Source organism: Sinohyriopsis cumingii, chromosome 2, assembly GCF_028554795.1.
Source record: "Sinohyriopsis cumingii isolate HCF-2022 chromosome 2, ASM2855479v2, whole genome shotgun sequence".
Classification (NCBI taxonomy): Eukaryota; Metazoa; Mollusca; class Bivalvia; order Unionida; family Unionidae; genus Sinohyriopsis; species Sinohyriopsis cumingii.
The window spans coordinates 122065128-122083753 of record NC_142962.1 but is presented as its reverse complement, the minus strand read 5'-3'; the positions used below and the strand labels follow the sequence as shown (position 1 = coordinate 122083753).

General features: G+C 36.6%; 1 protein-coding gene across 1 annotated transcript in view; it reads left to right on the top strand.

Moving 5' to 3' along the window:
- LOC149805725 (uncharacterized) overlaps positions 1–18626 on the top strand; it is a 109784-nt gene that overhangs the window by 32894 nt on the left and 58264 nt on the right. Inside the window, exon 10 of the mRNA XM_089934696.1 lies at positions 7824–12571. Coding sequence (XP_089790822.1) covers positions 7824–12571 — 4748 coding nt within the window. The remainder of the gene's footprint in view (positions 1–7823; positions 12572–18626) is intronic.

Here is an 18626-nt window from a genome sequence, read left to right as displayed (position 1 = left end):
TGTTATTAGTAAAGCAAAGTGGTTTGTTAGCGGTTGAGTGTTGTATAATAACTACCATATGCTTAATCTGTGGTAAATGCCTCGGGGATAATATGCATAGATCTCGCTAGGATTTTAAAACTAGGAGTTCATGACTCCCATTTTGGTAAAAATAGGAATCCCACCATCAAAAGTTGCAGTCCCTTCTTTCCTACAGAATCAACATAAACATACGTGCATCTATTTGTAGAAGGAGGTTTTTGTAATGTAATCACTCACTATAATAGTGCTTTATTACAAATGGTCCATTGATATGATCGCAATTTTTTTTGGTTTATTTATTTGTCTACGTCCTTGTAGTAATTTTAGGCAATTATTAAATAGTATCTTATTTGCTGTCCCCCCCCCCCGTATTTTCGCAAATACGCGTCAGGTCGGAAAACAGATTAGACCTTAAAGCGCATCTTGCGAATTCCACAACATAGCATTGTCCCATATGTTTTCTGGCCTACATAATTTTCAATTTAAAGTTAAATCTTTAATCAAATAATACATTGGCGTTGCTTTCAATGATCTGTATATTTTTCTGAAAATAGTTGCCCGATGGTTTAGAAAACAGACAATCTAATAAACTGGTACATCCCAGACTTAGCGAAGTCTGCCATTATTTTCCGTTAGGCTTAATGGTTCACTTAGAGTTTCAAACTAATTTTATGATGAAATAGTGTACACGAGACAGTTAATAATCACCGATTCTGATCTTAAAACACAGGTTTGTATGTTTTATCATTAAAAGGTATCATGCAGGAAATTGATAGTTGCTACTTTGCTCGGAAAAGGGTTAATAGTCAATCAGCTATCAAAACATATGCTTGTGAATGGGCAAGAATTTGTTTGTCAATGTAATTGATATCAAAACTAAGCCTAGCTACTGATGTACTGATGAATACATTTTGATACAACACTAAAACTAACCCGGCTAAGGCGAGCTGCATTTTAAAAAAAAAAGTATGGTCAGTCAGTGTACCTCTTAAATATCTCTTGTTCGTCCATCAGTGATACTGAATTTTGTCAATCCAAGTCAGGACTTATTCCAAACACTAAGCTAGGCGTCACACACTTTCTTACAATTGGCTACTGTCCTATCTGAACTATTAATGCTAGCAGCTTTAGCACTCTTCTGAATCTCGTTAAATCTTCGTAAGTTTGCCGTTTAACCCCAAAATACTTATCCAAATTTACGAATGGCATTTTGTCTAAGTCTCAACATGTCTTGATTCTCGTGCACTACTTATTCCGATACATTCGGAAATGAACACAGTAACGAAAGCTAAAGTTGTTTCTTTGATGTACTTTTATAAATGACCACATGTACATCTCTGGGTCTTTCTGACTCTGAATTCAATGACTGTAAATATCAGTACATTTTTGCATCTGGCAGCCAGTCAAACAAAGCCTTTGATCTTGCTGCACAGCTATTGCATCATGTTCTTTTTGATGTACTCTTATAATGGCAACATGTATGTACATCAAGGGGTCTTTCAGTCACTGAATTCTGTCATTGTAAATATCAGCATAGCTAATTATCATCACATTTTCTCACAAAGCGGGTGGCTGAAGCAGGACTGGCAAGTCGTTGAAATTTGCCGCACACCTATAACATGAGTACGGAGGACTCCTGCCTCAGGGATTTTCTGCGTCCCAGATCAAAAATTGGCATCCAAATATGCGTAATTAAGCGTTTCCGAGATCTCTGATAGGATTGTTTTGTTGCATAATGCCAATGACTTTACTAATCAGATGGGGGCCCCGAGTGGCCGAGTGGTCTAAAGCGCTCTTCGTTACGGATCACTGCCATCTCACCTCTGTCTGCGGCGGTTCGAGTCTAAGATTCAGCCAATGTGGGCATGTGAGAAAGCTTGCCAGTAGCTTCTCGTGGGTCGGTGGTTCTTTCCGGGGTTTTCCGGGTTCTTCCTCCACCATTAATACTGGCCGCCATGTATAGCCTATTGTGCTGAAAAATGGCGTTAAACCCCACAACAACAACAACAACAACTAATCAGATGTATTGTTTAATGAGATATGGTTGTGAATTGGTTTCTGCTCAAAGTTATGAACTGTCACAATGCTTGAATTATGTCCACGCTGAAACCAATCATATTTTGATCAATTGAATCACACTATTGGATGACCATGATGACAATGACGACGTATATGATGAAAACACGCCCGTAACAGAAGCCGAGTTTCGTGAACTGTTTGGCGAGTCTGATACAGAGCCAGATTTTGAAGGATTCTAAAAGTGATAGAACTTTTATAATTCATGATTTTAGAATGAGGATTAATTAAATTTCCATTAAAACTTAACACTTTAGAATTGTTTTTATTTCAACATATAAATTAGTTTTCTTACTTTTATTTTATTTAATAATGTGATTTGCTGAAATAAACATATTCAGAACTCACTTTGTGCATCTTGTGATGTACTGGTTGTTTAAAAATTATGGGTCAGTTTCTATGTGGGTCATGCACTTTATAACAGTTTTACCACTTCAGTTTGGGGGGTATCGGCTTATACGCGAAGGGGCTTGTACGCGAGTATATACAGTAAGCATTTTATTCATTATTATTAGCGTCCACTTCTCACTAATTTCAGTGCTGTGCTTCACCGATTTCACCTGTATCATAATTTTGCTGTGCCTTTTGACAGGTGTCAACACAGTGCTCTTGCTCAAGACAATTTGACCCTTCTATACGTGTTCAGTTATAACACAGATTCAGATAGAACGTGATTATCATGTGGCTCCCAAAAAATATTTTTCTTAAATGTACACGACAAAATATTTTTCTCAGAAGTATGAAAAATAACGTATAGAAATGTATTATCATTTTGGTGAAGAGATTGCATATTGATTCTATTATAAGATGATTGTGGCATGGTTCCTGAAATTTCATACACATATTTTTATTGTACACAAAAAATATTTTGTTCTTCTTAAAAGTATGAAAAGTAATATGTACAAAGTTTATCATCATTTTGGAGATGAGATTGCATATGAATTCTAACAATAGATGATTGTGGCGTGGCTCAGCAATGTCACAAATTATAACATTTTTCCTTTTTGATGACATATATACCATTTGGTGACGTTTATTTTGTTACAACTTTGTTGGTTGGAGAAATTCAAAGTCACTATGAAAGGAATCTGCAAACTTGGATATACAATCACTGGAATCTATATTTGTTATGTAAAAAAATTACTTGTTCATATTGACAAACCATTTTAACAGTGCATTGTTACATCATAATCTACTAATGCTGATATCTGACCTGAGTACTGTATGCTGTGACACACTCAAATAGTCATGCTCTCAGAATATCTACAATCAGCTTCATCTGAAGGCAGGAATAGGAACAATTACAATTGACCAAATGACCACTAATTCTTTTTTTTTAAATGTACCCAGGAAAAATAGTTTTGCTGTTACTTCAAAGTAAATTGATTTCCTTTGAAGCACCGATCATTCTGTATCAGTACTAAGAAAAATGACAAAACATTTCATGTTTCAATTGATGTTTTACAATTATTTGATGTTGCCGCAACAATAACAAATGGTCATTTGTTTGGTCCTCCAAAGATGGCCTTTACTGGTGACATCAATATTGTGCACCCTTCAACAAAGCAGCAACTACAATCTTCAACAAAAACAAAGCACCTTTCATCAAAGGAAGTCAGCACCAAACTTAAATAAAAGCAATGGAATCTGATTGATTGTTGCATTCTCCAGAGTGACTGGAACATGTTTATTGTACTATGAAAGTTACTTCTTTGCAGGAAATGAGTTTATGCATACAATTGCTGTGAACTGCAACATAAAACGCAAATTAAATTTCCAATCTTTTGAAACCATACATATCTGACTGTCAAGTTAATGGAAGGTGGGACATCTCACAAATATGTTTGTTAAACTTTTTAATTTGTTTACATGTTTCATTTCCCTTTGAATAGCCTCATCCCCTTGGTAGTCTTGGCAATAATGAATATCGATTTGAATTGTTTAGTGACATGTTTGTTGACACTGCGATATACAATCGAGGACTACCCTTTTTTATGTGTTATTTGTGTTTCTATGGGGATGTGATTTGGACATGAATTTTATAACGTGATCTATATTCAGATTGATGTGTTTTGGACATGAATTTTATAACGTGATCTATATTCAGATTGATGTTTTTTTTTTTTCTTCATATCCATGTACAGGACTTAACTCATTATGGATTGTGTTAAACAAATTTAAGTTTTAATATATTGATGTATTTCAGGCTAGTTTTGCTTTTATTAATCAAATAATGTATTTTTGCATCCACTGTCATTACCCTCACCTCCCTCTGGCCATTTCTTTGGGTACATTAATAACATGGTGTGGTACCTAACACAGTTGGGTGCTACAGACCACAACCATCGTGTTATAGTGGGGTCACACTATAGCTTTATAAAACAGAACCTTGTATGCACAGATTTGTTGTGCTGTTGTTTATGGATTGTTGTGAAAGTTGATGAATATAATGGTCATCATTTGAAGATACACTTATTGACATATCTTTTGGCAGCCTGATTTAGTTATTGCATTGTTTGAGTTTCAGCTGAGTGCAGTATGACATTATTTTGACAATATCTTCCCTTGCAGATTTGTAGTGGATTGCTATAAAACTTAGCAAATATTATTGTTATCATCAAGAGATTTGTATGTTGATTATTTTTAGATGAGTTATGCCCTTTCTGTCTTCAGACTCATCTGTGCTATGGGGTAGAGATAGGAAGTATATATACTGGAGCACATTGTTCACCATTCTTCTACTATTAAGCTGTTATAGCAATAGGGTCGTGACAATTAAGCAAATTAATCAAAGATTGTTGCAGCAGAAAAATATCACAGTATTCTATCATTTTCCATTGGGCCATATTGCACTGGTTTTAAAATTAGGGTAGGCAGGTTGTTTTTTTAACATTATATACAGTCAAACCTGTCTTAACAGTTACCTGAGTTCCGCAATCACCTGGTCACAATGGCCATTCTAATTTATCTTGGCAATTTTTCTATAAAAATGTCATGTTATCAGCGGTTACCTGTCTTCTGCTGTCAGTGACCACTTATTTCTTAACCATGGAGTGGTTTCACCCTGCCTTTTGTGGTCACTGAATCATTTCAACAGTGACCACTCTAAGTTTGCTAATTAAACATCTTTTGTTTGATGAGCAAATCATGGTATATATAAAGTATATTTAAACATTTCATTTTGCAATTGTACTTACCATGATCAGGTGAAACTCAAAAGTGTCTGACAATGACAGATTCATCAAGAAGAGAGCACATGTCAATGTGGTAGTCATGTGATACAACAAAACAGTTGTAGACACATGCTTTGCTCTTGATGAATCCGACTTTCCTGAAGTTGCTGACAGGTTTCTTTTCATTGTTCTCAGAATAATATGTTGAGAACTATGTGTCCTTTGGTTTCTTACGGTGTGTGACTTTCATTTAATATTTTCTTATTTTTGTACAACATTGGAAAGATGTTTATTGCTGATATAACATGACTATTGGACCTCTAATGTCATTGACATGTAGGTTGCAAGATTGTTGTTATATGACTAGAAATGCAAATGGCAAATTCCATTTCGGATTTCATCAATGCTGTAGTTTCATCTCATCTGTCAGTGGATTAAAGACATAACAATTATTATACTCATGATTTCTTAGAAAATAAATAATGTTCCTATCAATTTCAGGCAGGTGTCACTTGATGTAGCATCATCTAAGTTTGCTAGGCCCTCTGGTAAGTGGCTACCATATGCTGCCACCACACTTTTCAACTCTTTGGCAGGCAGTTGACTCTGACCCTATATCCCAAGATAAATGTTGAAGTATCAAAAATATGGTGGGAAGGAGAAAACTCTGGCTATCAGTCTATGTGCTACTTACAATACCATCATGGAAAATTTTGTCATTACTTAACCATCAAAGGTCGCAAACAAAAGCCAACTGTCTTTTGATCTCAGTGAGTTTGAGCAGCTGCTTAATCAATCAATTGTTTAACCTGTGTACACCTGCTTTTGTGCCTAATTATATCAACTGTCCTGACAAAAAAGTCAGTCATGTGTTTTGCAATTACATGTAAGTAAATTTATTTATGAGCCATAATAAGTGCTTGTAAAAAGTTGCAGTTTTCTTGATTTGATTGGGATGTATTTAAATTATCAAATTCATTTTTTTTAGATATTAAATGACAAGCAGTCTTCTGGTGATAAATGTACATACACACTGTTATTTCTTTACAGGAGAGAACATGACACCAACTGATACAATATCCTTGTGTGGAACTTATTTTATTGAATTGTGTTATTTTTCTTTTTGTTAAATAGCTAAACTGAATATATGTATCTTGGTAGTATATTACTAATTATAATAACAATGCACATGAAATAATAATGATAATAATGCTAACGTTGATCAGTTCATAGTACAAAAATTTGTCGTGAAAGATGTTTGAGAGCTAAACCTGCCTTCATAGATCACTTGTCTACAGAGGTCACCTTTGCTTTTTTCTTTGGTGGCTGCTGTAGACAGGTTTGACTGTATATTTAATGAATTTTTTTTTTTTTTTTACATTTGCCATGGGGAAAAAGGTGCTAGGGTCAGCATGAGAAATGGACAGTCAGCTGACCAGAAACACATTTGTTTCTTTGCCTAATCAGTTATAAAAAATCATAGTTTAATGTTGTAAAATTAAAATTTTACCACTTAAGTTCCTACATTTTCACTGCAGTTTAAACCTTGATTGTTTGATGACTGAAGAAAATACAGATATGCATTTGTATACTCTTTTTTTTCTTTCTTCCATTAAATTTGAACATGTTATTAAACTTTGAAATTTTCCTTAAGAGCAAATGTAAGGCCTCTACTTAAAAAGGGGTAGCATGTCTGGCTAGCTTTATACTTGTCCTGTGTAGATGAGGTGCTAACTGAAAAATAATTTTTTATTTTTTTTATTTTCTTTTCCTCCAACCTTACGTGTACTACATATAGGCTGATCTGGGGGCTGCTAGAACCAGTTGAAAAAAGTGTTGTCTTCTTTTCTGCATGATAAGCCTAATTTCCTCAGTCTTATTTTCATAAGACTTGATAGATTACACTTGGGCAGGGGCAACTCCTATTGATTATGAGGCCAAGATGTGAAAGGTCAAGGTCATTGAGATATAATTTTTAAAAAGTTGGATTTTGCTCCACAAGTCAAAATTCCAGAATAAAATTGAGATCAAACTTCGTAGGTAGTATGCACTTTGGCACAGGTAAGTTCCTCAAAAGGCCTAGAGGGCAAGGGTCACTTTCACAAAGTAAAATTGTCATTTTGGGTTCCACACAAAAAAGTACACTTTAATAAAGTTTCCTGTACGCAAGTTAGCTACAAATCAGCTACATGATTATGTTACATTTGAGGAAGGGCAGCACTCTAACAAGCCTGTGATTGATATATCAAGAAAGGTCAAGGTCTCTGGGCATGTATTTGCATAATTGTCTGTTGTAATGTTGTTGTTGAATAATTTATACTCATTTGGATGAATTGAAAAATAATTCTGTAAACAGTCCAATCATCGTGTCATCCAAAATGATTTTTAAATACCAATTTTCCCATAATATAAGATGAGAATTGAAAATTGTGTTTTTTTTTTGTTTTGTTTACACCAGTATAGAAAAAGTGGAAGTAACACATTCTCCATTTGGACTAAATTTGTGTACCTCCATAAATGCAAGCATATAATTAAGGACTCTGTATATTGCAGAAAACAAGCTCCTGTGCAAGAAAGAAAATCAGTTCCAGACCAGAGAAGAAAAAGTCGGTCTCCCCTTGAAAGTTTAGCACACTGTTCAGAAAATGATAAACAACATGTTATTTGCACAACATCATCCCCAGTTCAGCCTTTCTGGCAAAGAGTTGACAAATTTGACGGTGATGAAGACAATGTCAAGAGCTTTCTTAGTCAGATGTTTGATACCAGAAAGAACACCGTCCAGAGTCAAGCCAGTTTTGGCCAGAATATGCAGATTAATGAGAAAAATGATATGAATGAAAATGCATGCCTGGATGATACAGTGTCCATGGAATTAACAGAGGTCTTTCCAAGCTGTATTCAAAAGGAGGAAGAAGATCGTGGTAAAATATCGGTACAGAGCCTCCTACAGAAATTTGCTAAGCCTTCCCAGGCTGCCAATAAAACTAATGACCCTAAAATTTTAGATAATACTAGAACTGAGACAGATTTTGGTCAGTCAGACAGAACAGTATGTCAGCTAATTGGTATGGAAATGACAGAATGTCTTGCAAATGTAATTGAAACCAAATCAGAAAAGCAGCAGATGGCACATGGAAATAATAATATGACTTCACATCAGTCATTTGGGATGGAAATGACAGAATGCAAGGAGCAGATGATACAGGAGAGTTGCAATAAAACTTTGCATCAGTCATTCGGAATGGAAATGAAAGAAAATTTAACGAAGGTGATTGATTCTGAATGTTACAAGAGGCATATGTTGCATGAGAAGAGTAGCAGCATGACTTTGTGTCATTCGATTGGGATGGAAATGACAGAATGTTTGACCAATATCATGAATACTCAAGCTGACAGCAGCAAGAAAAATGTTCAGAAAGGCCAGGACAAAACTCAGCGGCAGTCATTTGGGATGGAGATGACAGAATGTTTGTCAGGTGTTATCGATACTGGAAGTGACTGTAGTAAATTAATTGCTGAGAAAAGTCAGAACAGAATGCAGCAGCAGTCGTTTGGCATGGAGATGACAGAGTGTATACAGAATGTTATTGCTACTGAAGGTGATGGTAAAATGACAGTCATGGATAAATATCAAAACAAGGCATTGTGTCAGCCCTTTGAGATGGACATGACAGAATGTTTGTCAAGTGTTATTGATACAAGCACTGATAGTAATAAGAAAACTATTGTGAAAAGCCAGAACCAAACTCTACGGCAGTCATTTGTGATGGAGATGACAGAATGCTTGTCAGGTGTTATTGATTCTAAAGCTGACAATGGTAAGAAGGCTACTAAAACAAGTCAGGACAAAACTCTGCGGCAGTCATTTGGGACGGAGGTGACAGAATGTTTCCCTTGTGCTATTGATATTAGAGCTGATAGTAGCAAGATTACTAAAACAAATCAGGACAAAACTATGCGACAGTCATTTGGGATGGAGATGACAGAATGTTTACCTTGTTCTATTGATGTTAGAGCTGATAGTAGTAAGATTACTAAAACAAATCAGGACAAAACTATGCGACAGTCATTTGGGATGGAGATGACAGAATGTTTGCCCGATGCTATTGATGTTAGACCTGATAGTTGTAAGATTACTAAAACAGATCAGGACAAAACTATGCGACAGTCATTTGGGATGGAGATGACAGAATGTTTACCTTGTGCTATTGATGTTAGAGCTGATAGTAGTAAGATTACTAAAACAAATCAGGACAAAACTATGCGACAGTCATTTGGGATGGAGATGACAGAATGTTTGCCCGATGCTATTGATATTAGACCTGATAGTTGTAAGATTACTAAAACAGATCAGGACAAAACTATGCGACAATCATTTGGGATGGAGATGACAGAATGTTTACCTTGTGCTATTGATATTAGAGCTGATAGTAGTAAGATTACTAAAACAAATAAGGACAAAACTATGCGACAGTCATTTGGGATGGAGATGACAGAATGTTTACCTTGTGCTATTGATATTAGAGCTGATAGTAGTAAGATTACTAAAACAAATCAGGACAAAACTATGCGACAGTCATTTGGGATGGAGATGACAGAATGTTTACCTTGTGCTATTGATATTAGAGCTGATAGTAGTAAGATTACTAAAACAAATCAGGACAAAACTATGCGACAGTCATTTGGGATGGAGATGACAGAATGTTTACCTTGTGCTATTGATGTTAGAGCTAATAGTAGTAAGATTACTAAAACAAATCAGGACAAAACTATGCGACAGTCATTTGGGATGGAGATGACAGAATGTTTACCTTGTGCTATTGATGTTAGAGCTGATAGTAGTAAGATTACTAAAACAAATCAGGACAAAACTATGCGACAGTCATTTGGGATGGAGATGACAGAATGTTTACCTTGTGCTATTGATATTAGAGCTGATAGTAGTAAGATTACTAAAACAAATCAGGACAAAACTATGCGACAGTCATTTGGGATGGAGATGACAGAATGTTTACCTTGTGCTATTGATATTAGAGCTGATAGTAGTAAGATTACTAAAACAAATCAGGACAAAACTATGCGACAGTCATTTGGGATGGAGATGACAGAATGTTTGCCTTGTTCTGTTGATGTTAGAGCTGATAGTAGCAAGATTACTAAAACAAATCAGGACAAAACTATGCGACAGTCATTTGGGATGGAGATGACAGAATGTTTGCCTTGTTCTATTGATGTTAGAGCTGATAGTAGCAAGATTACTAAAACAAATCAGGACAAAACTATGCGACAGTCATTTGGGATGGAGATGACAGAATGTTTGCCCGATGCTATTGATATTAGACCTGATAGGAATAAGATTACTAAAACAAGACAGGACAAAACTCAGCAGCAGTTTGGGATGGAGATGACAGACTGTATACAGAATGTTATTAATACCAAAGATGATAGCAAACTGATAATCATGGATACAAATAAAGACCAGACTTTGTGCCACCCCCTTGGGATGGATAGGACTGAATGTCTGTCTAGTTCTGGTGAGGCTGAAAAGAAGAATGTAGGACACTATGTAGAAAATGGAGACAAGACAGTTAATTTGCCAGAAGGAATGGAATTGACAGTGTGTTCGACTGAAAATATCAGTAATAAACATGATAGTGTTCCAGATAAGTTGAGAAAAGGTGATAGAACAAAGTGTCATTCTCTGGGTTTGGTATTGACTGAGTCCTTGCAGACTTCATTCAGCAAGCATAATCAAGATTATAAAGACAGTTTGGAAAATATAGATAAAACTCAAATCCTGCCTTTAGGTATGGAATTAACAGAATGTCTTACAAATGTATTTGAAACAAGCACTGAAGCAGACACATCGCCAGCAGATACAAATAGAACCCAATTTCAGTCATTTGAAATGGACATGACTGCTTGTGTTGGGACAACACAACCAGAATTTGAAGGTAGCGATAAGGAGAGGACAATGAAACTTTCTGAAACTAAAATGTATACAGTTGAAATGGAGATGACAAAATGTACTGGAGGGATTTCACACCATAAGGAGAATGAAGAAAGCTCGTGGAAAAAAATTGAAGAAAAAATGAAAAAAGAACAAGAAACTTTTAAAAAAAGGAGGTACACAGCCAAAGATGATGAAAACTCTTGCCCAGAAAAGGTAAGGTTTTCCAGAACTTACTCAGTTAGTGACTTGACTGATACGGAAGTGATGGCTCGTGTTGTTGAAACGATAAGAGATACTGCATTACAGGAAGATAGAACATCAAATGTTGAATCTACAGTCACAGTGGAGATGACCAAATGTGTCAGAGAGTTTGAGAAAGGAGAAATCACTTCTTCTGTGGATTTTACCAAATGTGAAGGATTGATAGGAAATGGTACAAAAGTAGGCATTGAATTAGATTCAGAGATAACAAGTAACATCAATAAGAACATTGATTGCCTTCACAAACTACGTTTAGCACTCGGGACACCTGGTACCAAATTCAAGCAAAGGGAGGTAACTAGGCCATATTTGGGACAGGAAAATAGCAATATAGATTTCACTACATGTACTGGTGGTATCCAGGACTCAACATCTACTCTCTTGAAAGGTACTCTCACTAATCATCAAGGCTGTCAAAAGGAGTTGGCAGGTGTCCAGATGGAAGATACTTCCAATAATGTTCCAAAATCTGAGGAAGGCAAAGACAATGTAATAGTGAATCTGAACAATGGTGACAAAAGAGAAAGTCAAAAACAATTAGATGATGAAAATATTGTCACTGACATGAAACTATTACGTATTCAACACAAAGAGGCCCAATTGTCAACTGATAATGGAGGAGAAATGGGGGATTTTCAGTTAAAAATGTTAAAGACACCAAATGAGAGAAGGACATCTTCAATTACTTTGAAAAGAAAACTTCAACATTTGGACAACTTTGTGTTGAAAGGTAGAGGAAAGACAGTGAGGAAGTCTGACATTATTGGAGCAATGTCTAGCTCAACTCCTAGCTTTGTAAGATCAAAATCAACTGGAGAGGGACAAATAGGTGTCTTTGAGAGTGGCACCACCCTGCCAGAATCACGCAACATAGAGACAAAAGCTGATGAAGTGCTGCAGCTGCAAGTAGAAAAAGCCACAAACTTTCAAAATAATGACCTTAGACTGAATAGTTCCAATTTAAAGAATGTACAAGATAGACAAAGTAGCAGCAATGATAATGTTGCAAGACCTTGGTATAATAGCTCTGATAAAGATTTTGAATCTTTGTGCCAGGACGAAGTTCAAAGAAATATTAGTGCAGGTAAATAATTGTACTTTTTTTGCCATACATCGATATGAGTATAATTTTTAAAAATAAAAAGAAGTTTCAGAAATCATTAAAATCTTCAATAGGGAGTTAGCCACTTGATGCTGTTTGGTGATGGGTGAGTGCACAACAAATTTTATTGATGTGATACTTACCTGTCATTATGCATTGCTTTACTTTCTGGGAGGAAAATATCCTCAGCCATAAAAGAAAATTACATCCTACTGTCAGATGAAAAGCTCCCTAGTTTCAGAACTGGAGACAGACCAAGTCTGCTCTCCTATATCATAACGTCCATGTGCAGTAGCTGTACCCATTTTAGAGACAAAGCCTGCTTGTGGGACATCCAAATTAGGCAGGAGGAGGGAATCTGGCCATAGCAACAGGTAAGTATTACATTATTAAAATTAGCTTTACCCCCTCCACTGACTACATTTTAAAAACACTAATTCCAATACCTGTAGTGATTGCATTACTGGAATCTCTGGCAACGAAACAGCAGACAAAGTTGCAAAAACCAAACTAGGAGATCAAAACTCTATCAAGCTTAACTATAGCTCTACAGAAGCAATAAGCTTCGCACAAACATATACAGACCAAACATGGCAAGATTTTTGGAACTCCTCCACAAAAGGGAAAAATCACCATGAAACCCAAAAAAACGTAGATAGGAACATACAGCTACCTAAGGGTACCTATTTAGAACAGAAAACCATAAACAGGATAATAACTGGAAAAACTAAACTAGCAAGCAGTTTTGGAAGGTTTATAGGACCCAAACCAGCAACCATTAACTGCTTTAACTGCCACACCACCGAAGATCTATATATATATTCAATATATGCCCAAAATATCAACTCGCTCGGAAAATATTTATCAAAAACCAAAAAGAGATTGGATTACCACACACATACACAGAGTTATTTATGGACTCTAATAAAAATAAACAATCAGCATATAAAAATATAAATCAATTCATAGACTCAGCAGGACTTAGGAACAAAATATAATTACTATCCCCACAAAACCAAAAGACCCTGTAACTAGCTAAATAAATGTAGAAGCCACCACATAAAAAACCATAACATGTCATTCAATTTTATAAAAGTATTAATAAATAATTCACTTACGAAGCACCTATAAAAAACTAAGGAAACCGCAAAATCGGATGCCCTAGATGTCCTTAACGAACCGAGTAATCAGCTAGGATTCCTGTCCTAGATGTCCTTAACGAACTGTGTAATCGGCTAGGACTCCGGTCTCTTGCTAAATAAAGTATAAATAACATTCAATCTCTAAAAACATCAATTAATAAATATCTTAAAGAGGTAATATCTAAAAACTTATAAATAACATAACGTAGGAAACACACCCTAAACACCTCGACTAGTAATACCATAATAATCTTGAAAATCTCTCTTCATACATGATATCTACTAAGAACCTCTATAAACAGCATAGAACATCCCCCCTCCTTTTAGAACATTTTGAAGAGAAAAAAAAAAAAATCTCGGAAAAAAAAAAAAAAAGGCAAATGCAACAAGAAACCAGCGATGTAAAGCAAGCAGGACCGTTCCCGAGCTCTCCTTCCCACTAATGACAGCCAACCATTCAACTGTAGGGACCTTTATGGACCCACAGATTGAGGCCAAACTATCAGGGTTCCTTGAATCCATAAAAGCCTGGGGGAGGTGGTACCATCCCTTCCCCAGGAACAACTAGCAGACTGCGGTGCAGCCAGAAAAAAGTGGCACATGCACAATTGTGCTAACGCTACTATAATTAAACTCAACAAAAAATTACTGAATTTGCCATTGGGGTGGGAGACTGTTCACCTCAAAACTGTTGTAAGAAAGGTTATACTGACCCTTCTGGTTGGGTTGTCAAGTGCTGTAAGTTGGTATCAGCTTTGGCCACTTTTTGTCCTGTAATTATGGGCCCCAAAGAAAGTATGCCTTTGTTCTTGTGCACCAAAAGGTAGAAAGTGGAGAAAATACTATGTGAATGCCAAAATGTAGCCTTCATAACCTCCATCTATGATGAATAAATTAAACAGATCAATGAGGTAATAATAGTTCAGACCTCATGTGCTTTAATCTTCATATGCATAAATGAAAGGTTCCACTCATTAAGGATGTGATAAGCCCTCTTAATCATTAGAACAATCCACTTATAAATAGTAGATGCTGAAATATCAGCCGAGCTACTAAGAGGGAGAGAAAGATGTTTCCTTCCATTCCTTCTCCCTTTTGTAGCAGCCAAATAGAATTGAAATACCGTACTGGATATAAGAGTCAATCTTGATTATCCTCAGCAAAGATGCGACTGAGACTGGGGATCTCTATAGGTCGTGGAGTTAACAAAGAAAGTTGTTCTGCTAAAAATAATCTTGGTTGACAAGAAGGCAAACAGACTCATAATTGTTGTTGAATCATACAAACATTTACAATAGACAGGGCATGAAGCTTGTGCCCGTATAAGAGATCAGGAAAATAGTTTTAAGGGTAAAGTTTTTTAAGGAAGCTATATTTATTGGCAATTATAACAGACCACAACATGCATGTGAGTTCATCTTGGCTTTAATGACCAAGACACCAGTTTCTGCAACTGAAACCACCTGATAAGATCAGAAATGTGAAGGCAAGTCCAATAGCCGGGTCTTTGAGAACTTGTGTTGAAAATGGCTGCCCTACAGCCCTTAATAGTAGAACCAGACCATTCTCTCTCTTCAAATGGGAATAGAAAAAATCAGTCACTGTTGCACTAACTGCAAAAGATTCTTACTTTGCATCATACACCTTCATACATTTCAACCATTATGCTTTTTGCATAATCATCACACTTTTTTCACCAGATTACGTTTTAAGCTTGCCTGTATATGTATTACGCTTTTTTGGTTCATTAAAAATTAAAAAGAATAAAGTACCAAAAAGTTGTTTTGGTCATTTTTATTATGATCTCTTTAATTCCACTCATATAAATTTGAGAATATTCTTAGAAAGATGATTGCTGCAAACAAATAGTGTAAGAGTACTTTCCTTATATGTTATTTATAGCAACTGTATATGACCCATTTCCAAGAAAATGCATGGGTTTCTTCAAATATGAACTTTTCCTCACAAAGTTGTTATTTTGATCAGCTAGTTAATTCGCAGACCAGTGTATACTTTTAAGGAAAATTTCATCAGATGTTCGTTGGAAAATGATAGGGCAGATGGACCTTTTTCAAAATCAAAACATGTGAGATCCGAAAAAAGGACAAATCAACATCGCTTTACAAACTTTTAAAAGTAAAGTAATGCAGCATTCTGAGCACATGATTGTACTTATTGCAGAATTCCAGTTCAAAATCATTTAGGGAAAGTTAAACATGTAGACTAGTTAAAAAGTGAGTACTGAATATAAATAATATTTCAGTATATTATGTGTTTGTATTTTGACTAGCAGCAGAACCAGGTTAGTACATGCTGTGATTCTGGATGTAATACATAGATTACTTTTTTTTACATCCAAATTATGCTTTTTTACCACATATAATGCTTATACCTTGGGGGGGCTGGGGTTTGGCATGTATGCAACTTTGACAAGGACTGTCTCCTGGTCTGAGCAATACAATTGGCAGCCTTGCTTTAAAACTTTTCTGGTGGATAGATAGATCACCTGATATGAGCCAAGCACAAAGGTGGAGAATCTGGGCTGTTGTGCAGAAGGCAACCTCAGTGTTACAACAGGTATTCCCCCAGAGGCTATATTACTGGGCTGGTCTACCAACAGGTCAAAAAGATTGCTGAGGCCTCAGAGGGACTATCAGATTGAGCTGAGCACTGGAGATCCAGACTTTGTGGAACACTTGCAATAGAAAGGTGAAAGTGAACAGGCAATCGCACCTCAACTGAAGGCAGCCACAGCCCTGGCCCTCTGATCAAGGACTGGGCGATGGAAAAAAGGGAACTTGTTTTTAAGCCTTGTTGTGAACAAGAACTCTGCTATGGATTAGTGAACTACCTTTCCTGTCCTGGACAGAATGTCTATTAGAACATTCTTCTTGCCATGAATGTGATGAACCTGGAGGGCAATCCCTTCCAAGGTTGCCCAGTAGGAGGGTCCTATGTGTTGTCAGGAGAGACCCTAACACTATGATTCCTTGTTTAACACACCCTTATTGGGTGAAAAAGACCAGCCACATTTCCAGATTGTAGAGGGAATTTGTTCCAGGGACCAGCTACTCTGAATCTGATGCATTCATGAAGACATTAGAGTTGGGTTGAGGGATGTGCATAGGGACTTCGGTTATAAATTGGCTCTGAAGGCAAAACTGGAGGATGTGCAAGTGCAATCTTTCTGTTGGAACAGAGCTCGAATTTAACAGATTTATTTTAGCCAGAAGGACTAGTAGACTGAAAAATTTTCTAGTCCCCTGCCAAATCATTACTAGTCCTTTCCATAAAACAATTTTACACACATATTGAGATTAACAACAGTTTTATTTATTAACTAGCATTTTCATATGAAATACAGAAGTATAGATCTTGCTTTAGTTCATCAATCATCAGCCAATTCACCATCCATGCTTCTCAAGATAATCTGGATCCAATTCTAGAAAGGAATCCATGTCTCCAATCTCCTTCTTCACCTTTACTCTGGCTCCATATGGAGTTTATTCTGGTCTCCTTACCCATCAACCTGAAACATTCCATAGATGTATTGCTGGTGATGGATCTTACATTTTAATGTCATCTGTATGGAACATTGTTAAGAATAGGTTGGACAGAACCCAAGGTTGCAAACACAATCTCCAGTTGCTCTTCTCCATTTTCATCTCTGAGAAACCCCTCTCAGCATCAGCAGAGCAGGCTGGGATTGTCAGGATAAGGTCAGTCAATGCCAGAATATTCTTGCAGTCAGCAGAGTGGGCTGGGATTGTCAGGATAAGGTCAGTCAATGTCAGAATATTCTTGCAGTCAGCAGCGTGGGCTGGGATTGTCAGGATAAGGTCAGTCAATGTCAGAATATTCTTGCAGTCAGCAGCGTGGGCTGGGATTGTCAGGATAAGGTCAGTCAATGCCAGAATATTCTTGCAGTCAGCAGAGTGGGCTGGGATTGTCAGGATAAGGTCAGTCAATGCCAGAATATTCTTGCAGTCAGCAGAGTGGGCTGGGATTGTCAGGATAAGGTCAGTCAATGCCAGAATATTCTTGCAGTCAGCAGCGTGGGCTGGGATTGTCAGGATAAGGTCAATCAATGCCAGAATATTCTTGCAGTCAGCAGCACATGATTTTACAACTGTGGGCCAAGTCAAAGCATAGATATCTTTGTAATTGCTATAGATTAAACTCTATAACATGTCCTATTCCATTTCCACTGCATAGGCATCCACTCCGACACTGACAAGCACTGGATGGAAATGCTCTAACTAATTTGTGATACTGGCCAAATCTTGAAGTTTGCTATCCTGCAAGCACCAATAACACAATCACGAGCATCACTGAATCTGTTCTAACGACATGTGACCAGGTATGATGTCACTTCCTCTCTGGTCTTTTGGATCAAATCATCTTCACCAAAATCTAAACCTGTCAACACAGAATGCTGCCAATCTAAGTCTTTGACCATCTTTGATTTTGTACTTCAGAATGGACATGGTGGCATCCAACTTCTGCTTAATTTAATGTCAGTAACTGAAGCATTTGTGTCTTGCAGCAGTTTGGATAGAAGTGATATAATAAACAACATAAATTTCAAAGTGGCAGGTTCTGTCATTATTTTCAATAAACCTTTGACCTTCCAATGTGTATCTGATGAAGATTATTTCTGGGAAGGCAGCCTTTCAAGCTGATCTTTAATGGTCATGTATCCTATCCAGAAGATGTCAGCACTCTTTCAGTGTGCTGTAACCAGCATGTGCCTCCAATCCTGCTTGGCATAGCTGGTGAGATGTCTAGAGCAGCAAATAACCTCTTTAGATTACTTCTCTGAGGGGACTGTTGTGCTAGAAATAATACAGTCCCGTCAAGAGTTCATCTTTTTTAATAGGCAGTTTTGTTCCACT